The sequence below is a fragment of the Buceros rhinoceros genome, unplaced genomic scaffold (genome assembly GCF_000710305.1).
Source record: "Buceros rhinoceros silvestris isolate BGI_N320 unplaced genomic scaffold, ASM71030v1 scaffold31354, whole genome shotgun sequence".
Classification (NCBI taxonomy): domain Eukaryota; kingdom Metazoa; phylum Chordata; class Aves; order Bucerotiformes; family Bucerotidae; genus Buceros; species Buceros rhinoceros.
In genome coordinates this window covers 43157-65941 of record NW_010410595.1, presented here as the reverse complement: position 1 = coordinate 65941, position 22785 = coordinate 43157, and the positions used below count along the sequence as shown (strand labels likewise).

The 22785-nt window shown below is 41.7% G+C and overlaps 1 protein-coding gene across 1 annotated transcript in view; it reads left to right on the top strand.

The window, feature by feature from the left end:
- L3MBTL3 (l(3)mbt-like 3 (Drosophila)) overlaps positions 1-22236 on the top strand; it is a 51336-nt gene extending 29100 nt beyond the window's left edge. The window contains exons 12-21 of the mRNA XM_010135698.1: positions 1281-1366; positions 3427-3537; positions 4919-5033; positions 7674-7776; positions 12300-12446; positions 13336-13351; positions 16581-16653; positions 18465-18628; positions 19199-19261; positions 21507-22236. Of these exons, the coding sequence (XP_010134000.1) occupies positions 1281-1366; positions 3427-3537; positions 4919-5033; positions 7674-7776; positions 12300-12446; positions 13336-13351; positions 16581-16653; positions 18465-18628; positions 19199-19261; positions 21507-21650 (1022 nt within the window). The 3' untranslated portion in view covers positions 21651-22236. The remainder of the gene's footprint in view (positions 1-1280; positions 1367-3426; positions 3538-4918; positions 5034-7673; positions 7777-12299; positions 12447-13335; positions 13352-16580; positions 16654-18464; positions 18629-19198; positions 19262-21506) is intronic.
- The last annotated feature ends 549 nt before the right edge of the window (positions 22237-22785 follow it).

Below are 22785 nucleotides of genomic sequence, written 5' to 3'. Positions count from 1 at the left end.
ATAGGCATTAGATGTTAAGTATACGCATGGATGCTGCTTCAGTAAGGAGGAATCTGTCCATGGAAGATAACTCTTGGCACCTGAACGAGTTTGGGTTTTGGCTGAGCATATTCACTTGTACTAAGACTTGCATTGTGAAAACGCTGATCAAACAAAGTCCAGGTGTGTGAGATTGTTGTGTAAGAAAAGCATCTTCACGTAAACTAAATCCAATGGGTTTTAGTTAAATCCAACCAGACAGTGGGTTTGATGACAAGCTTGCCTTATGTGGTGGAGGAATCGGACTTGTAAGGGCTCTTTGGAAGCGAGGAAAACCCGAGAGAGGCGATACAGAAGAGTGACGGTGTGTTCATCACTGTCAAGTGTAAGGCTGCCCCGATGTTTTGGGACTGTTGGTGAAGCTGGGTGATCCAAATGCGCTGTTGCAGAAACTGCCATCCATGGTCTGAGAGCATGGAAAACTTTAATTGGTTAAAACCAACTTTGACAGAGGTTCTGATAGCCAGCAGTCTCCAAGTCATAAGCAATCTGTCTGTCAGGAGGTTAATTACAGCCTATTATCCAGCGAAATCCCATTTACAACAGATCAGAATTGGTTTGGTTCTTTTCCAGGTTATTATTCATAATGTTTAAACTTCAAGTTAAAGTTCTAGTGCAAAGGCAAAGGACAGGCACTGCTGTTCCTTGCAGAGCAAAGCTGTCTTGGTGTTTCTTGTGCAAAGTGTTTGTAAACGTGACGCTTTCTGAGAAAGGCAACACCTTTGATGTCTGTAAATAATTCTTACGGTAAATGTCCAGGCTCTTTGTTGGTAGAAATGTAGTTAAAAGAAATTCACTGGAAGAATGACAAGGAGTCAGGCGGGCTCTGCTGTGGCACAAAGCTATGGCTCATTGGATTGTGTTTGCCAGTAAAATGATGTTTATAAAATACAGGATTAGGCTCATAATACTTGAGTGGATTTCTTGAGTCAAGTGGACAGATTTTTCCAGTCCACATCGTTTATATTCTCATACCCAAAGCAACTGTGACTTTTCCTGCTAGCTGCTCAGTGCTGTGTATTAGAAGATGGTTGGGGTTTTTTAGCCTACATGCGGAATGTGTCAGAGGGAATTAAAAAAAGCCTTCCTTGTAATGATTCCATAAATCTGAAGCATGAATCAGAACAGCTTTATAAGCGTTAGGCATTCTGTAAATTAGACATCAGTAGTTTTTCTTGCATGGCTATGTCGAAGTGTCCTTATTTCACATTGTCTTATTGTCATGTTTCTTTTTGTGCAAGATTATCCACACGCGAAGCATTTTTCCTGGGAGAAGTATTTGGAAGAAACCAGTTCATTACCTGCACCAGCAAGGGCTTTTAAAGTGGTGAGAAAATGCTTTTTTTTTTTTTCTTCCATACTGTTAAGTGCATATATTTGGTTGAAGAGAACACATCCATGCTGTTCCTGGCTTACCAAACGTGTCCAGTTAATTAGTTGCATAATAGGTGGTTTATTTTTATTGAAGTTGGCAGTTCGCTGTTAGAAATCAGATAATTATTATTATAAATCACTATTACTTTATTATTTTAATCATTATAAATGGGATTAAATGTTACAAAATACAACTAATGAATGTAATTTGCTATGGAAAATGACTGCCTAGTTATTAGAAATAATGAGATAGCTACTGAGTCATCATAACATATTTTGAACTTAGGTATTTCTGTCCATATGTTTCAAAGGGTGCAATAAATACAGTGAGAATGTAAAAGTGATTGTAGGAGATCAGTCTGGCTGCCCTTCTAGCCCATTGTCTCTGGCAGCAGCCAAGAGAGGGTTTGTGTTTAATAGCCTTCAGTGGACTTTTTTCCTCTCTGAGCTTGTGACTGGGGCACAAGGGCAGCACCTGCAGGCGGCTCCGCAGCTGAGTGACGGTGTTTGTGAGCAGCAGCCTTTTCTTCTAGCTCTGGGCTTGCCAGTTTCTTTCAGTGACACCCATCTCTCTTGAGCTCTCGGGATTTCGGTGAGGGAAGTGGACTGGTCAGTAATGCAGGAAGGGTTGCTGTTAGGAGCCGGCATCAGGTGGCTGGGAGCTCCCCGCCCTTCCTCTCGCAGTGCTGAAGTGCTTTGCCTCAGCTTCTCAGGTTGGAGTCGCCAGTTGTGAAGAACGCTTTGCTGGATTAACGAGAGCAGAAAAGCTAAAAGCAAACGTTTCCTTTTTCTGTCAGAGTATCCGTGTTTAAATGTCTCCCCCTTGGGGTTCAGGGAACAACCACCCCGCAGGGCTCGGCAGAGGGAGTGCCCCCACCAGCGGGCCACAGGGTCCGGCTGGCTGGGTCTGTACTGGGAAACTGGAAACGACACGCCACAGGCATGCGGGCGTTGACGGCGTGGAGCTGGGGGACCACTGGCTGGTGTGGCTCAACACACGGGAAACTGGAAACTACACGCCACAGGCATGCGGGCGTTGACGGCGTGGAGCTGGGGGACCACTGGCTGGTGTGGCTCAACACACGGGGTTCAGCCATGCGCTGCCTGTTGGCTTCACAGCCAGAGAAGATCCTGTCCCTGCTCTGTCCTGATATAACAGTAACCACATTAATGCCAATTGTGATAACAATTAGAAAAGGAGATTTTAATGAGAATAAAATGCTGATTGTGTTGGAGCGTGGGTGAAGTCTTCCTGAGACAGCCACAGGTTTTATATTACAGGAGAAAAAAGACTTCTTCGGCTACAGCCAAGGAAAAAGCACCGATGTTCTGGAAAGTCTTAGAGGGACAGATACATTATTGTCTTAGAAATCTAAAATAAAAAGCATAACAGGTCTTGTGCTCATTTCCTTTAAAACAGAAATAATTTTTGCTTTAGATTTCAGAGCTGTAGATGGCAAAGATAACATCTGAAACTCCTAACAAAGACATCTTTTTTGCTAAAATAGTATTACAAACCAGATATTTGGTCCTGTTTGTCCTCTTACACTACGGATTAATTACGTTTTCAGTAGGGGACTGAAAAAGAGCATTTGATCCATAAAACAAGTACTAAAACCCACAAATACGTTTCCTACAGACCATTTCATAGACATTTCCGGCTGCTGGTACGTAATGCTTGTTCAGTACTGCACAGAAACCAAAAATCCCTGGGGAGACTTTCCTGGAGAATTTAGGGAAAAACCCAACTGATTCAAAACAAAGATCCCTACTTACTTGCTTGGAAGGCTGGAATGGAGAACCTGGAATCCCAAAGCTGTTACTTTATTTCTCTAGTTTGATAACCCTGGTTTGAACGATCTTTTTTTAACGCTTGGATTTGTTGGGAGGGCAGATTTGAGAAAAGATTTGAGAAAAGGCAGAAAGTTTGCTGTGGATTTTATATACTTTACAATTGTGTGAGTGTTTTGAGGTTTTTCTCCTGTTTCACGTAATACTGTTCTTTTATTCTAGAAACCTTCCCATGGCTTTCAGAAGAACATGAAACTCGAAGTGGTTGACAAGAGAAATCCAGTATTTATCAGAGTAGCGACTATTGTAGATACTGATGACTATAGAATAAAAGTGAGTTTCTCTGCCTGACTGTGCTCCCCTGCTTGAGTGACTGATGAGTACTTCTAAAACCCAAGCCCTGTAGGTGCAAAATGAAGCACGGGAAGAAATTGCTAAGCTTTTCTCTGATTAATATGCAGATGATGCCTTTGGACAGGGTTGTTCTGTTATCCTCTTAGTTGCATCTGCTGACGTAGGTAATTAGAGCGCAGCATTGAGTGTGTTTGAAAATCACTTGGGGAGTAGTCGATATAAACCAGTTGTCCGTTCTGTCAAGGAATGTGATGATTTAATATCAAGTGTCGAAGGGCTGCTGTGATATTTGTATTAGGGCCCATAAAATATTTGGCCTGGGTTAATTGAATCTGTCTTTATAAACTTCCAGAGAGAGGAGAGAGAGAGAAAAAAAGATCCCTGATCTCTGGTGCCTTGTCAGGGATTTCTGCAATTCTGGAGCTTATATTAATTATGGACTTTGGATTGGATTAATCTCAGATAATGTATTTTTAAGAAACTGCAGTTTTCCAGATTTATTAGGTATGTGTGGTATTTCAAGCAGAACTGCAGCTGACATTTCATGTTGAATCTGAATTAACTGGTGGCAGGGAGTCCACAGAAATAATACCTTCACCACCTCCACATTCTCTATCTCAACCTCAAGCTGATCATCCAGAAACCAAACAAAAAAAACCCTCTTCAGTCTAATTTATTAAAATAACAAGATTAGTAGTTTCTAGGATGATAATTTTGACCCTGTAGCATATGTTGGAAGAGCTCTGTATGTCTCTGTGTGCACATGAGACATCTGAGCTATTCACTAGTACAGAAGTCAGGTAAAATTTGAAGATTTTTTACCTTTCACCTGAAAAAATGTTGTCTATAGCCCATACTGGTAGTTCTCTGGGCAGTCACTTCATTGTCTCTTCAGTTTTGACTCGTTATCCTGGACAGTCCTATTTTAGTAAAGTTGTTACTTGTTGGTTTTTTTATGGAGAACTATCTTTTTTTTTTTTTTAGACCTTTGCTTACTGCTTTGCTCTTACTAAATCCTGCTTAAACAGAAGATTAAAAAACATTTGGAATTTTGAGGGAGAAGGGAGGTGAAATATGCTTAATTTCTGTGAGAACTAAACTTGCCAGCTCTGTTTGTGGGATTTGTGGCTGGTGATGCAAGACACAGTGAACAACCGAATGACAACTCTCTCTTTTCTTCTGTGAGAGTAGGTCTGGGTCCAGAGTCTAAAGGATGTGTGTTTTCTTTGTAACATCGATAGTTCTCTTCAAGGGAACTTCCCTCCAAGGGACAGCTCATTTTTAGAGATCGCTTAGGGAAACGGGTTTTATCAAGGATTTTTCTGATCTAAAACGCATTGTTCTCCTTTTTTAATTTTAGGTCCACTTTGACGGCTGGGATAGTATTTATGATTATTGGACTGATGTGGATAGCCCCGATATCCATCCTGCAGGCTGGTGTGCAAAAACCGGACACCCTCTTCAGCCCCCACTGAGTAAGAGAAATCGCTTTATAGTGTCATGATGTTCAAAGCCATGTGATGTGGACCGCGGTACCTGCTTTCCTGCCAGTGCTGCCCAAGGAAGAGTAGCAACTAGGATATGTAAAAATAATGTAAACGTGGCATTTAGGGAAGAATCAACAGTGGGTAATTAATCCCTTTTTGGTAGATAGCTTTAACTGACCCTTGCTGTAACGGAAATAGTGTTTCTCTGCATGCATAAGAACCACAAGTGCTGAGCTAACTCACAGCTGTCACCGAGATCAGAAAGCTGTGCCTGGAAAATAAGAAATGCGGAGCGCTCCGAGAAAATTAAATGTGAGATACCAGGGATAAGGCACACACAGAGTGTGTGCACGTGTTACCTGAAAATCTCCGTACCTCAATTCAGTGTCTCTAAAATGTCAAGAAGAAATGTTTCCTCTCAAGAGCGTGTTCAGAATGTATATTCATTGGTTTTCTGAGGGTGCCAGGGGTGGAGAGATGGCTGCCTGTGAGGAAATTAGTCATTCTGCCTTCAAAGCAGGGTCCGAATAGCATGCCCGAAGTGCCAAAGCACAAAGTGAGTAATGAGGAGGAGATGGGATGCTGCATGTCTGCTTTTTAATGAGAGATGTGCCCCCTGTGTCCTGAAGGAACAGTGCAGTGGGGAGACGTGGTCACATAAATAAAAATACCATATAGCAAAAGAGCTGAATATTGCAACGTTTCTATTACCAAGATTGGAAAAACCAAACCAAACATACCCTTAGCCTAGGTGGGCATGTAAAACACCTCAGTTCTTTTTGTTGGAGACGTTAAAACAAAGAAAGTACAGATGCTCTACAGCATCTGTACAGCACGTCTGCTCCTCTGGGTGGTGGCATCGGAGCCACTGTTCAGCCCTTTCAGCATGTGGCTGGGGGGAAGTGACTTTTTGATACTAAGCTACAAAACCAAAGATGGACAGCGTAGGCAGGAGGGAAAGTGATGGCCCATTACATAGAAAAAGAATAGTTAACTGCGTAGAGACTATTGAAATGATGATTAGCGAATGATCTATTCTTGCAGCATGCTTTGTGTTATTAGTGTAGTATGTGGTATAGAATGTAGGATATTTAAAAAATATTAATATTGTTTCCAAGTCAGTTAAAGTTCATTTCAGGTTTTGTGAAACGGTTACAGAAGGAGGAAAGACAATACTTTTCACGACGCAGTATTTTTTTACTCAGTCGGTAAGATAGTGCTTTTAGTGATGTGCTGTCTTTGACCCTGGAAACGCTGTGTGAATGCCGTGCGATGTTTGGAGCAGTCATCGCAGTGGTCTTACGCTCGCGGTATTTATGTGTCCGTAGTGGTTCCTCCTCAGGTGTAGTGAAGTTGTCGTGATGGATATGACCTTTTTGACAGCAGTTAAGAGCCAAGCATTGGTGCTGATTTTAATAATCTTTCACTGTGACGCAAGCAGCAGCCTCTTCCATAAATGTGGCCAGACAATTGCAGCTCTTCAAAATCACATTTTTTAGAGAGTTTGAGCTTTTTAAGTGAAGAGAGAATGTTTGTATGCAGCTGGATTTTGGCAAAACCAGAGCACTGACTTCCCTTTACAAAAGCATCCCTATTAAGTTAACTCTGAGGCCACTGACCTGTTACGTTACAGGCATTAATTTTGCATAAAGGTAGAAAAAATGACATGAGCTAAAACTCTCTGTACTCCCATGCATTAAACCATTTTAAAGCCCATAGAAGTCTTTGGGCTTCAGAGCAGTCAGTGATGTAACACTGGCATAGGTGGAATGCTTGTTAATAAAGGATTTTGAGCTGTCCTGATGACACGTAATAATCCTCCGTCTTCGTTATCCACCGGCGAGCAGGAATCTTTCAGCTAGGAAAATTTCTTTCAGTAGTGCTTTTCATGTCAGGATTGTTATCTGTAGGGGGAGATGCAAGTTCACGTAGTTCTCAAGGAAAACCAGCACTGGAGGTACGGTGCCTGTTTGCAGATGTGCAGCGGGGGTTCGTGGTTCTACGTGCTGGAGTGAGCTGCGGGTTACATACTATGTTTGCTTGGGCGTCACAGCTAGTTTTGACAGCTTTAATGTCTCCGCAGGCGTTGTTGTTACAGGTTGACAGCAATCAGATAGACACATAAATTCAGATAAGTAAAAATGTCAGGAATCTCCTGATGGCTTTTTAATCGTAATTTCAGCGTTTGTTTTCACATCTTGTTCGCTGCAAAACTTGAGCTAAAAATGGAGTAGGTCAGTACCCATGATGAACAGATCCCTGTCTTGGGGAGCAGCAGCGTAACTTGCTTTGTGCTCTTACAAAACAACCAGGTTCCAACTGCACGTACTTAACAGGAGAGAAATGTGAAGTCATGCCGTTCCTCCAGCTTTTGTGTTCTTTTTATAGATGTAGCTCTCCTGTGGAGATTTACACAGAATCAAATTATTTCTCCAGTGTATTAGGTTATGTGATTCTCCATCATGCTTTTCCTGGGTGCATTTTTAAAGTACTTTAAAATTAGGTTTTGTTTACTTATTTCTTCTTCATGTCTTACTATGATACTCTTCTATTCTTGCGTGTTTCTATACCTTTTAAAGATTAGATACTTCTTTTTCATCTCACGTGTAATTTCCCCTGACATGCCAGGTCCCTTGGAGTTGGTGGAAGCTTTAGAGCATGGAGGGTGTCCCACAGCAGGATGTAAAGGAGTTGGGCACATCAAAAGAGCAAGACATATCGGCCACCATAGGTATGTCATTTTGTTCTTTCACTTGAGTGGTGGGTGCACAGGGTGGGTTTTCGATCATTGCTCACAAGAAAATAGATCCGAGCTGGAAAAAAATAGGAAATCTCGTAAACCTAAATATGCAGTGATTTCAGTTGCCATGGTGAGCGTGCTGAAGAAAACATCAGCAACCTGGAACTTCATTTCACCATGTGAAGATAAGATAAGTGTGTGCCAAGATAAGATTTGTTGACCATCATTTTTGGTCACAATCAGGAGGTTCAGTTACTTTTGTTTCTATGAGGATTGCTCGGCTTGCTGCTCAGAGTGCGGAGTGTTACAGACACGTACGTCTAAAGCAAAAACTTCTGAACCCATTGAAGTAAGAGTCCACTGATTGTATTAGGACTGGGATGGTTTTACTCTGCTTCGTTGGTCAGGGTGAGGATTTGCTTGTTGGCTTGGAAGGAAATTCCGACTGACGTATTGCCGAATGACAGCCCGAACAACTTGCTGTTTGTACCTAATGTTTCTAAAGGTGTTTTTGTTGAACACCTTCTGAAACATAGTAGGGGAATGTGGACATCCCAAGCTCTCCTCGAGGAGAGCTGATGTAGAGAGAGAGGTAGCATGGGAGAATGGAATGGGGGACAGAGAGACGGTGACAGAGTAAATGGGAAACGTTTACCAAGTCAAAATGTTGTTATTTTAAAAATGTTTACAGTATGAGATGAATCCTGAATGTTTCAGTACAGAATATACAGTTAATGTAACATGTTGAGAATTATCATAAATTTCACCCTATTGCCTTTTTGCAAATTAGAGCTTCCAGAAGTTTTCTTGGATTCTTTCCATTACACAGTCATGCAATCCTTGTGTGTCACATTGCTTTGTGCATTCTGCTCTCGTGGCTAGAGGATTGCTCCTTGGGTAGTTGTCCGGTCATGGTTTTTAACTATACTGTTAAACTACCATGACCCAAGAGTTAGCTCTGTGATCTTTTCATGGTTTTGGTGAAAGAATTATGTCCTGTTGACTAGAATTATGTCACGGGGTTTCAGTGGCGTATCAGCACTGCTTGAAGTCCTGACTTATCTCTAACAGAGATATCGACCAGCAAAACTCACTCTGTTCTCCCTGTGTTTAGTGTGCAAAAGGCATATTTTGCTTGCCAGTCGTTTCCTGCCTACAGCAGAGGCATTGTGTTTGCGGTGCCAGGAGGCAGAATAACTCCTGATGTTAGTACAAGCTTTATCTCCAGGGAGGGACGTGGTAGGTTAGTTTCAGTCACAAAACCTTTCTCGGTGTGAATTTCTTCAGGGGTTTTTTTGTTTGTTTGTTTTTTCAGTTCTTCTAGTTTCCCCTTTGAGAAGTTGTGTTGCACTCAATCAGGAGGATAATTCCTAGTACTTAAGAGGTTACCATCCTTCAGTTAGCATGTGGTAACCTGCTGCATTCAGACCATCGCAAGCGTGAAGTAAACTAGAGTTACTGAAAAAAGCTTCCTGGCTGCTTAGCTGAAACCCATTGTATTTCATAGTCCAGTAGTCTGAGTCATGTTTGATTTATTAACGCACCTGATCTCTAAGGCAATAACATGCAATTCAGAATATTACCTTCCTTACCTGGTGCTATCTCAGTTACATAGAATCAGGTGAATACACCCATTCTTAGCCCAAGGCTGAAGCTTAAAAGAAACCATAAGTGAATGTGTCAGATCATGAAGTAACAGCTTTTCTCTGTAAGGAAACACTGGCAGTAAAACTTCTGATGCTTCATGGGCAAGGGATCAGTAAGAGCTCTATGTCTAGTTAGCTCATGTACCTTTGCTTCTATAACTAGATTTTCCATGGTATTTGAAGTTGTTGTACTTACTCATCCTGAATATTAAGAAAAGAAACAAACTCATGGCAATCTGTTGTGGTTTATTTTTACTGTGTCTTAGCAATCCTATTATTGGCATCTTAACTGCTAGTTCTAGAGGATAAATATATAACAAAAGAGATTCTGTTGATCATAAGACAGCTATTTGCTGTTTCATAGCAAAAAAAAACCAACTCCGTTAAGTATCTTATTCACTGACTGAATAACGGTTTGCCCTGTGTGCTGATATTGGTGTGCTAAGGCAAACTGCAAGCTGGAGCAGAAATCCAGCTTTAAGTTGACAAAGAGTTAAAAATCCTAATTTAATATTAAATAACCTAAACATCAAGATTTCTCAGCCCTTGAGATGAATTGTCTCTAAAACTTACAATCCTGTACAAATTAACTACTTCTATTATATGGGAATAACAGGATTAATTTTTTATTCTTTGTAGTAGGCAAGTTCAAGTGCTCTGAAGGTTGGAGGCATTGAGATTCGGCAGGATTTACTGATGGCTCCGAAGCCACATGTAACTCATACACAGGTTCATTCATGCTGTGTTTTGTTTTGTTGAAACGAAGCTCCCAGTGGGAAACCTTGAGGGTTCTTTTTGTTGCCCCAAGTAACAGTAACATCAAAGGACTATCAAGGAGTTTTTAAAAAATGATACAGCAACTCGAATGATTAATTACGAAGAAAAAAATCCCCTAAATCCAGTGTCCTAAAGCATCACTGATGCTATAGCTGTTGTTAAGCTGAAATTGCATTCACCTTCCATTTTTCCAGAAAATACTAAAGGAGAAGGCAGTATATAAACAGGTGAGTTCTAATGAAGGGCTGAACTTTGAGGCTTTTTCTTGTACTTTAATTTAAAGCATCCTAACAGTGTTGCTGAACAGAAGATCTGCTGGGGATGGAAGTGTGTTGTCAGATTTCATTGGGGTGTAAGGCTTGTTTACTCATCCGCAACTGAAGTTAAACCCCACACTGGTAGTGTTTAGTGTTTCCCCAAGACAACCCTCAAACTGCTTAAAAACGCTAAGCCTCAAAACACCCCTGCGAGCCTAGGACGGCAGAAGAGTATTTACATCCTCTGCCTCACAGCAACGGCCGAACCGAGAACTACCGATATATCCCTGAGCTTCTGGTAACGGTGTTTCATCACAGCAGGATGAGTTTGTCACAGCAAGAACTTAAATCCCACTGGCACTGGCTCTGTAAAACCTTTTTCTGAATAGAAGGCTGTTCCTTTCATCTTGTATAAATCATTTGAAAGGGAAAAAAGCATCGTTGGGATAGATACAGCAATGTAAAGAATTGAGACTATAAAGCAACTTTTCCCCTCTTTCCTAGTGCTCCTCTTTTCTTCCCCATCTTTCAGTTCATGTTTCTTGTTCTAAGATGTCTGACAGAGACTAGTCCTAAGACAGACGAAACCAGTAGGCTAGAAAATTAAAGTAGAGGTATGTAAATACATATAAAATCAAGTACTGAATTCTGCTTAAGAGACTTTATAAATAGAAGTTAAATGCTCCAAGTTAAATTTTTCTTTCTGTATTCTGTTCCAAGTCTTCAAAACATTTTCATTAAAAAAAAAAGCCCCCCCTATTTCAAGCGTAGTGCTTCAGAGTCCAGGCACCCGTTTGGCTATACCTTGCTCTGCTATGTAAACCTCAGGTATGAAGGTTCCTCCTGGCAAAAAAACTTCAGTCTCTCTGTCTCAGGGGAGGTGAGTATTAGATTATTGATACTGGTCCCGTCCCTTGGTAGGAGTCAGTGCCTACACGTTGTTAATCCAGAGCTGCACTGGTGAACGAGAAGGAGAATGTATGGCATGTTCTGAATAAAAGCCACTTTTTTATTCTGTGCTTTGTAAAACGAACATGATAATGAAGCTGGCTGGGTTTCTGTTTAGTTGATGTAGTTAGGAAGTGGCAGAGCCTGTGTCTGGCGAGGTAGACTTGTTGGAGTTCAGCAGTTCTGTTTGGAAATCATCCGTGTAACCATCAGTGAAATAAACAGAACATTGCAGGAGGTTACGGAAAGGCAGGCAGTTGTATTCTTGAAAGGAAAACCACCAAAATCCCAGGAGATGGAGGGTTTTTTGCAATTTATCATTGTAGAGGTCCTTGTAATAACACAGCTGAGTAGGAAAATGTGATTTTAGATGATAGTTAGTGTCATGGCTCACTGCTGAATGATGAGAAAGACTGAAAATATCACAGTCTTGTAGCAGAGTATCACAAATTGGCATTTGTGAAGATGGGGCAGTAAGAGGATGTGTGGCGTTCCACACCCCGTGCCTCTGCAGCACAGCTTGTTGCATCATGGAAATACCCTCCTTTGCTGGAAAAATAACCATGTAATACAGTTTTGTTTCAGGAAGATGAGTATAGTAAAGGCATCCTGTGTATTCTGTGTAAGATACCATTGCAGGTATGAGAGAGCAGGCTGAACGCTGATCAGGCAGTTTTCCTGAAGGAGTCCATAAATCAGCGCAGTTTGTGTTACACAAGTTGCTGTCAAAAGGAAATGTGGAAAACGTTGAGGTTTTTACTCAGTGGATTTATTAACATTTTAAAGCATAAGAAAAAGAAAACTGGTGCCTGATGTCATTCTGTTTAAACTGAGTCAAGTCAGTAACGTGTCTGAGAATAAGGAGGCATTTCTCTTCAACTTCTAGCGCAGCCAGCTGCCCGTACTCCGAGATGAACCTGAACAAAGAAAGCCTCTTCCCTGACCGCCTGAGCGGGGAGATGCCTGCATCCAGTCCCGTCCCCAGGAACAGAAGACTGGAAGCAAGTGAAAGACCCACCTCTCCTCTAATCAAGTAATTACGATTTAAGTGATGTCCGTGGCTAACAGCAGTACTTTATTTCGGCGTTCTGCAGCGTGATTGCAGTTGTGTAGTGGGTGGTTCAGAAAGGCCCTGCCTATCCGTCTGCATTTCCATTTACAGGGAGGGAAGGGTTTCAGCAGTGCTTATCGAAAAGGTCACCGAGCTCTCAAGGACAGACGCTGACTTACTATGTATGATTTAACAGGAGTTTGGTTTCATCTTCAGTGTAACTGTCCAGACTGCTAAGTGGTTATTTGGAATTAAAAATGAATTGTTTGCCACTTGGTTTCACTTAAAATTATTTATTTGTGTTGCTTTTGTTGGCTGCAGTGGCCGTTTCTGGCATGACTGTAAACGAATGTTGCTCTTTGAGGAACAGCCACTGTAAATTCTGTTGTTACTGTGGGAGTGGAGAATCATATTACTGGGAGTGTGTTTTGCCAGAATGAAGCTAAAGTCTGTAGCTGGAGCTTCTAGTGGGAGCACTGGGAAAAACCAAAGGGGTGTCGTACCAAGGTGATGATTTTCAGAGGATGATTTTCTATCAGATAGTTTGAACGCTGACTCCTGTGCTGGTTTTGGGCTGTGGAGATACACAGAACTGAAGAAGAGAAGGAAAAGAAGAGAAGGAAAAGAAGAGAGCTTTTCCTTTCTTTTCAAGGGCTGTATTAGTGTGGATGTCCGTAGCGAAGATTTCCGGTTACCACCGGACCATGTAGTTTCAGTAGATTGTCTCCGAGAATGTAATTCAAAATACTGTTTCAGCCTGATGCTTTAAAATCCAAAGTATTCGCTGTACCAGTGCTGCCTGGTTTGATTGTTCCTGTGAGTGTAAGGTTGAGGAAATCTGAAGTGACCATCCCAGAGGAACCAGTAAGAGTTTTGAGCAACATTCTGTCGCAGAGGCTGTATCAAGTGCTACTGTCTACCTTGTCCCAATTAAAATTGTCACATAATGTTTGAAGTGGATCGAAAAATGACATCGTGCAAATTCTGTTCTGTTGAATCGCCCAAATGCTTTACCTTTGATTTCAAAGGGAAGAGAGTTCCATATCATGATGTTTGAAAATCCCAGGTATAGAGTTTTGTTGGTGGAAGTAAAAAACTTGCATATGTTCCTTAAACAAGAACCTTGTCTGTCTTCAGTCACGCGAATGACTCCTCACCCGCAGAGGTGACATCTCAGCTGCTTTCCGTTTCAAGCATTTTGTTTATTTGTTTTACACAGTGAGAGAAAATGCCCCAGCCCTGGTCACACAGGTACGAAATCTTCAGCTCCCAATCGATCATCTGTGAAAACTGTACCAGAAACCGTGAAGCAGGAGGATGAAGACAGCAAATCTCCCTGCAAGCCACCTCTGTTATGTGACATGAAAGAAAAGAAGGCACCTGGGTAACTATCAGCTCCTTTCAAAGTGTGGCTTGCTTGGAATCGGTCGGTTTAAAGAGCAATACAGCGACTTGTCCAGGGAGCTCTTGGGAGCAGCAGGGATGGAAGTTCTTTGGCTGCCCTTACGTTAGAAATAGCAGGGGAAGGAGTGTCACAACGTAATTCAGAAATAGGAAATGCACAGCAGAGAGGAGAGGGGAAATCCTACAAGACAGAGAAAGTAGTGGAAGCTGAGATGCTTCTTCCCTGCCTCTGTGTGCTAATAACGTTATTGTGTAGGTATGAATATGTACATACTCTTAAAAATGAGAAATAATTCCTGAACTCTCAGGATTTGGACTGTCTTTTTGACCAAAAAATGACATGAGATAGTTTTCAAGCTTGCACTGGAAAAGAGTATGGTATAAAAAGGCTATCTCTGAAACTAAAAAGATACGATTCGGTGTTTTGTGGGAGTATGTGAGGCAATCAGATTCCCTACATTTTTAATTACAATAGCAGTGTGTTATTTTATTGACTGTTTTCATACAGAAATAGAAGACACCCTGGAACAAGAAGCATAATTTCTTCTATATTTTCCTCAGCTACATTATCCCGTGTTGATAATATATGAACTCGAAGTTCATATGTAACAGTATGGAAAGACTTTGGAGAGCTAGTATGGTACAGTAAATGTGACTGAAACCTGACTGTTTTATTAAAATCAGTTAAATCCTCTGAAACTCCTCTGCAAGATGCTTTTCATTACAACTTTTTTTTCAAATTTGATTAACCGAATCTGGCAGTGTTACGATTTTCCTTTTTTCACTAGATTTCGATTTTTTTCCTTTTCTCAGCTATTATTAATTGTTTCCTTTATTCCAAAAACCAATGCTAAATTAAAGTAAAAATTGTGTCGATTTTTGTATCTGTTAAAATCGATCAGCTTTTTTCTGGAACAATCTTCCATGTTATTTCAGTCAGGTGATATTCTTCAAGTTATATTGGAGGAGAACTAGTGGGAGCATCAAGCACTGTTGATGTAATTTCCATACCATCAATAACGAGCATTCACTAGTCATACTCAAGTGAATTTAAACAGCAAAAAAACGTAGAGAGAAGACTTTTTCATGTGAGGTGTTGAAATAAGCTGTGATAAATAATAGTGGTCGTTCATCAGTTTAACCATTGGTGTAGTAAATTCACCTGGTTTAGAACTAAACTTAAAATTTACAGACTCTTTCTTAAAAGCAATTGAAGAACAATTTTTTCTTTCATTTTTTTAGAGGGTGTTATCTTTGTGAAGACCTAAAATAACCAATACATGTGCTATCTGTTCACTGTACTGAGTCATTTTCACTAAGAGCTAAAAAACCTTTTTGCCAACTTTGAACTACGCAGCGGCTTTGCACTTTGTATTGGAACTGTTGGAAGACACCGATGGCTGCTGGCGTTTTATCCCCCAGCTTTTCACTTCCTTTATGTATCCACCGTAGTCAGAGAGGCCTTTTAGTTGAGTAGAATTCCTCTGAAAAAGGCACGAAAAGGTGTTCACAACATTAGATAGGAATGAGCTGTTATGTTATAAAACATTGAGGAGCTGGTTATTGTGAAACCCCGTGAATCCTTTTAGATGTGTATTCCAAGTACACATGCATAATTGAAGACGTAGATACGTATATCTGTGTGCTCTTTAGCTGCTGAGGAGCTCGTGGTGTCTTTTTGTTGGTGTTTAACTTCGCTACAGTTGTGTTTACCTTCCTACTCCAGGTAATTTTTTGTTTCATAGAAGTCCTTGACTGAGGAACCAACCAACATACAGAGCCAATCATGAGATACGTTTTCTTGTGTTAAATCCCGGCTCATCTCCAATTCCACTTACTCCTTTTCTTCTTTGTTTTAACTGGCAAGAGGTATCTGTGCATATAAACAATTGCACTAGAAAATATTTGTTTGCAAAAATATGTGTGTGAAAACTGCACTATGTCCCTCTGGAATGTTCCTGAGATTAAAATTCAAGACAAAAATTACAGGCCTACACCGTATTCAATTTTAATTTAAAAATATCTTTATGGTATCCTTCAGAGTAACAGAGGAGTTTCACTGTAATAGGAACTCCACTCTGGAAATATTTACAATGAAGGAAGATGAGTGCTCAGGCTTAGGAATCAAATGGTACTACCTCTTAAAAGAAAATTCAATTAATCTTCCAGCCCCTTCCCCAAAACCTTTGATCCGTGATACCATCCTGCATTTAACGAGAGAGATATAATTTCTGGATGTATGTTGCTATGAAAATTGTTCTCAAGGAAATAGGAAGTTACTTGTTTCCTCACAGTAGCAGATGTTTTTTAGACAGCTACTGAAAAGGGCCTGGACAACCCATAAGGTGTTGCAGGAGATGCAGCTACACGTGTGTTCTTCACTCCTCCTGTCTTCTGCCGCGGACACATCGCTGCCTTCATTTACCCACTTTCCAGTCTCAGTTAATGAGTCAACTCTGATACGATTTATGTAATCTTAGTTTACACTACTCTTGAGTCTTGCCTGCAGAATTCACGTCAGTAGTCATGCCATCTGTGTAAGTCAAATTAAATCCTCTTTTTTATTTTATGATGATACAACATCCTTGGCATAGGACCCGTGGTGTGTTAATAGCGTTGTTAGCAGGAGTTGTCATCATGCTCAGTGATTTTTATGATGTATTAATAAAAAATGTGTCTGTTATTTTCCTCAGTGGAGTACTGCAAACAAAGGACTCCATAAAGAACAAAGAGAGTGAAGAAGAGGAGACAGAAAATAAGCTGCTCAATTCAAACGAAATTCAAGGTAAATTGGCAGTGCTTCAGTTGGTTCATGTTAAAATCAGCAGAACTAAAGTAGTGTAACATTCCTGGAAATCCTTCACGGGAATGCATTGCAACTGATTTGCTGTGTTCACTCTGCAGCCAAAAATTTCTTGACAGCAAAACTTTATCTTGTAATCACCAAAGGCTTTGCTGAGAACCTGATTGCAGTCGTAAAGACGAGTGTAAAATGAATACTGGTATAAAAAGTTTCATTTCAAAAATATTTTTCCACTGACTTTTAAAAATAGGTAATGGAACTAGTCGGAGTTGTAAAGGTGTAATGTTCACTTACTGCTTCAGAAGTGAATTGAAAGAACGTTGAAGCATTTACGCGTTACAGGCAGAATGCAAAGTTAAGGTGATTTACTCATCCAGCCTCAGCCTGTGGGGCAGTCCGGTCCTTGAAGTGCAAACAGGCATTTAGGGGACTCACTGCCAAGAGGAAGAGTGTGATGCTAGGGAAGAATGGGGGACTCTGTTTAAATGGCTTAAGAGCCAGCTTCTGAATAATCGGCATGGATATAAAATGCTGAGAAGTCTTGGAAGTAACAAAAATTTAAGGCAGAGGAGCAGAACACCGCAAGCAAACGTAATCATATCGGCCACATTATGCATTCTAGACCAGTGCCACTGTGCTGGCAAAAATCTATAATAGGAATTTGTGCCCTAGTTGTTGGGCACAAATGTATGAAAATGAGAACAGTAAGGACAGGGAGAACTGTGAATAATAGCAGCTTCCCAAAAATGGAAATAGCGTGGAGCTGTAATACAAGTGAGCGACCCAAACAAAAATAGCACAGGGATCTGGGAGCGGTTGCATGAAGCTGTTAGTAAGGAATATTAGGCATAGGTTCTTTGGCTGGTTCAGGCAGAAATGAATTCCCAAGATTTTTTCCCAGTTCCACTGGGCAGGTGGGAAGCACTCAGGCCTGAGTTCATAGCAGGCGTGTTGCTTTTGCCTTCGCAGTGGACCTAAACGAGCGTAGATGTCTTATGCAGTTTGCCATCATTGGAGGCACGCCTGCCTCCTCGCTCCATCCTCCTACACACAGCTGCAACTGCTGCTGCTCTGCAGCCAACAGCAGCATGCGGCTGAAGCCACCTCCCGCGGGTACACTACCTGTGAGGCCCATGGGATGGGAGCTTAGTCCTTCCCTTATGGATAAGTGAGATAAAAAGGGAAGTGACCATATAAAAAGCCAAAACCCAAACCCCATAGCAGCATGGAGGAGTTAAATGTTATTTTCCAAATAAAACATCGTTCAGTTTAAGTGCGAGCATGGAATTTGCAGACGTTTGTGGGTTTTTTCCCTCAGAAGAACTGAAAAACATTTTGTTGTGGGTAAGGCATAAATGTTGTGTGGGCTGGAACTGTACAACTGATTCACTTGGAATTTTGTAGCAGTGCAGTGCTGCTTTTGAAATGATACCAGCTCGACCCTGGAATTAAGTTATTTCTTGTACTACTCTGCGACTATTAAATGTGGGTGTGACTTATTCTATCAAAATATTTAAAATCATTTGACCTGTGCTGTGATATGCCAGCAATTGTGTTGGCATAGATTTGTGTTGTGTTGGAAGAGACTTTTTCGCTGTTAGATTTACGCTGGGCCGATATAATCAGTCATGCTAGTGAAAGAACAGTCGTGGTACTCCTCTCATCCTGGTGTCAGTACAACCGTGCAGATGGTGTAGGGAGCCCCATATATCTATCCATGCTGTATACACTGTGACTGATCTCATCACCGACTGAGGGATTAAATGCTAGTTTATTGCTTCCTGTTGTTGAAGATGGTGAAGAACCCAACACACAGAGGCTTCTTTCTCAACCAGTTATCGTGTCTTCCAAGTTGCAAATCCCTGGCTTACCTTTGCGCTGGGAACAGCAGAGCAAGCTCCTTCCAAGCGTAGCTGGGATCCCAGCCAGTAAAGTTTCGAAGTGGAGTACAGATGAGGTAGGTTTCGCCTTATCTGCTGTCTCGTTGCCACCACCCTTGAAGTCTTCGTTGATTCAGAGCTTTAGATGAGTCCCATAGATGAGATTAACAATAATGCATTAGTAAGGACTCAGAGTCAGCCAGACCTGATGTAACACATCCCCAAGGGAGGTCTAACGCCCGTCTAGCACCCGCACAAACAGTCTGGAGGGAACTTTGGAAAAGGAATTGCTAACCTCTGTGCTGTAAAGAATAAAGAGGATGGCAGCAACCTTTTGTTTTGTGAGAAGTGATTCCCCAGGAGAAGATTCACGGTTCTGCATCTGCATGGCTAGAATAACCTGAGTAATTTTGAGAGTAACCATATCCTGCTCCGAGATGTCTTGTGGGCAAGAGTGGCATGTGCTCTTCTAGTCTGCAGATTGTATGAGGCCTGTCCCTAAGCACCCAGCTGTCTGCCTCCATGCGCTTGTAGAAGAAGGTGGAACACCTAAACCCAGTAGCTAAACCCCTTGACTTTAATGATTGACGGCCTTTAAGACTGTTTTGAGAAAACATTAAATCTTCTGTTGTGTACTTTGGTGGCAGGTCTCTGAATTTATACGGAGTTTACCAGGATGTGAAGAACATGGCAAGGTGTTTAAAGATGAGGTGGGTGAATTTTATTTCAAAAGACACAGAGCGTAAAGCTTGGAGGTGAGGTTAATATTATGTCATCGATTCGAAATACACGTGAAGTAGTAGGATGATGTGTGTGTTTAGTCAGATACAAATGTGTGGAAGGTGAGGTTGGCTCGCAGGTCACGGAGTGGGGAGGAGAAGAAGATAAAACCAGCCAAGTGTCAGGTGGGACTTGGGTGCTTCTCTAGCTTTGTTACTGCAATTGAAATTACTTAGAACTAATGGTAGGAAAGGAGGAGCTTCACGATTTACTACTGTTCTCTCTTAACCTGGTTTGAGGAAATTTGTAAGTATGTTATTTTGGTTCTGCAGGATGTTAGTAAAATAAAGCAGAGCAGTGGTTCAAGATAACCACCTCTTGTAACTCTGATCTTGTCTGATCACACTTGGCTCTTGATGCTCTTCCTCCTGATATAGCCAGTTCACGAATGTGATTGGAGTGAGCGGCAAGTGAGAAGATCTGAAGGCTTCTGGTGAGGTTCAAAGTGGCTTCACGTGTTCCTGCTATCTGAGGAGGTGGTTGTGCCAAAGTTGTCATTAGGCAGTGACAGGGCTTTTAGGTTAAACAGGCCTTTATAACCTAGGTTGGCTTTTTCTTTTCTGCTCAGAGGTTTGTTACTCCTGTTAACGCCTAGTTTCCAGAAGGCTGTTTGGTCACAAATTGCCAGAGTGAATCGGTCAGGTGCTTATCCCAGCCAGCCCACCGGAACGGGCACGGTCTGATGCTGGAATATCCCAAGTCAGCCAGCCTTTGAAGTGAAGAATAACCATGGTACTTAGACCCGAGAAGGCACCTCCTGAGGAAAATGCATACAGATGGCCCTGAAAGTTTTCAGCTGTGCTGTAGGTTTGACTGACTCTTACAGCTGCATATCAAAGGACCGACAGGCTGCATGTCTGGGCGCGGAGCACTTGCTTAGATGTCGGGTGTTTTGCAGTTGCAGCAGGTAGATCATCCCCTCTGTCTCACTGCTGAATGTAAGAACGATAAAAGCTGGCGTATTGCTGATCGAGTCAGCAGGTGGGAAGAGCCACAGCGATGGATGAGTCCTAAACACTTCTCCTCTCTAGGATTCAGCCTCTCGGGCTTTGTCTGTGAGTAGTAAATTAAACCTCTCCCCCTGAGGCCAGCTGGCACGGACTGGCTGGCATCAGTAGGTCTTTCAGTAGGTAGAAGGTGCTGGTTCAAACTTCTGCTGTGGAAATGAACCCTCATCCTGCTTATGTTAAGATGCTGCAAAAAGCTGGGCAGCCATGTTTGCACACTTCTGGTTCTGAGCCCACCCAGCCTGGCTTTGTGCACCAAACGAGTAGAAAGTAATTGTGGTAAAGGCATGTCTGCTTCAGAAAACTGGTCTTCTAGTCCTACAGAAACTTAGCTACACTGATTTTATCTCAAATTAGTATTTTTAAGCCTAAGCAGTGCTCCAGATTTAACCACAGCTGGCTTTTAGGCCTGGCCATCCTGCTTATGTTATGCTGAAAACTTAGCGCAGATGCCAAAGTGACCTGAAGTTCGCACGAGAAGTTTTGAAGCCCGTGGAAGCGAGGGCCTGGTGGCGGTTCGTGTTGGCACTCCCACTGACAGAGCAATTTCCTGACAGGAGAACGTTCACTTGTAACGTTTATTAAAACAGCAACACACAAAGATGACACAAAGAAATATTCAGTGTTCTGAAAAGTTGTGTTTGTGTCAAAGAGGAGGTTTTATGTAGCCTGGCCCCTGGTTATATCTGGGACCAAATCCATTTCAATTTGCTGTGTAATGAACAGAAAGGGGCAGCCCGAAGCGGGTTCCAGTTCTGTAGTTGGGAGCAAACCCAGAAACCTTCTTCTGGAGGCTTGTGTAGACGGAGAAGCTGCCGTGATAAAAAACATTGTTGTCCTGCAGTCCAGTTGAATTCTTCTTCATTTACCCGGTTTACTTTTCAAAAGCTTTTACTTTATACTGCCAGTAGAAAATCAGAACTGGTTAGCTAAAAACCAGCCAGACAGTTGTTTTCAAGGAGGAAGTAGTCGTCATCCTGTTCTTCTTGACTAGCTGATCTGTCCAAAAGGTTGACATCAAAGCTGATGTGAAAGCATTTGACGGTGTTTGTGTTCAGCCATTCCTTTACGCTGTCTGCAATTGCTGGGAGTTTTCATGTGTTCTGAAACATCTGTACTGCTGCACTGTCAGAGCTATTAATAGTTTTGTGTGTTTTTTCTTTTAAAGCAAATTGATGGAGAAGCATTTCTGCTAATGACCCAATCAGACATAGTCAAAATAATGAGCATTAAACTGGGACCAGCCCTAAAAATCTTTAATTCCATTCTGATGTTCAAAGCTGCAGAGAAAAACTCGCACAATGAACTTTGAAGAGAATGGAGAATGTGTACGAGGCAGCTTTCTCCACTGGAGCTCATGTTTTATTCAAAGCACAAAGACTCGCTAGGACTGTTGAGTAAGGACTCGGAAGAGAAGAAACATGCATTCGGCCCTGGTGGACTGTTCATATTCTCCTAGAGCCAGTCACATCCAAATCCTTCTGGGAAGCGTTTGAGCTTTTGAGAAGGTACCGTGTGGCCACCGAGTCAGCCAGTCCTACTTACCAGTTCAACTCTCCGTGGATGGTTAGGATCCCTAACTTCCTGTGGGCATCAAGGAAACCTTCATTAATTATTTATGCTCTGTTATATAAGGGATCGTTAATATTTTCTAAGAGTTCTTGAATTCTACTTCATGTACCCATGTTACTTTTTCAGAAGCTTTTACTTCATACTATCAAAATAAAAACTGATTAGCCAAAAATTAGGCTACGGGTAGCCAGATGAGACTGTTATGGCTAATACGTATTTGTGCCATAGTTGAAAAGCGAAAACACTTAAAAGTTACATACGTGACACTTTATGTTACAGCATATAACTTTACAGGTGATAAAACTCTTTGTCTGCTTGTAACAAAAGAAAGCGAACCTTGTCGGGGTTGAAATTATAATGCTTTTTTGATAACTGAATGTTTTTACTCTTGCACGATTACAAAAATGTTACGTGAGGTTTTCCACCAGCATCTTCAATGTATTTTACCAAAAGATCAGTATAGAAAAGGCTGCAACTGAAAAATAAAAGTTTGACTTCATAGAAGACTTCTTGTTTACGCTGCACAAGAGAGTCCCAGCCTTTTACGTGGGAGCCTGCCACAGCCCGCCAGCCCATGAAGGAAAACACTTGTATGTCGAGGTAAGAATATTTGCGAAAAATAAACCATGTTAATTCAGGATAGCGCGTGCCAGTCTCCAGTACCGTTCCCACAACAGTGGAGAAAACCAGCGCGTTAAAGCTGGGACTGCTGCTCTGGCTTCACGTCCAGCATAGGTTTGTTTTCCCAATGGTGGGAGAGTTATTTCGCCCGCCGCTTCCTGGTTGGCAGGTCTGGTGCCTAAATGAATAAGGTGTAGGGGGAAAGACAAAGCACGGAGGAAAAGGATACTTAAATGCACACGGTGCGTCGGCAC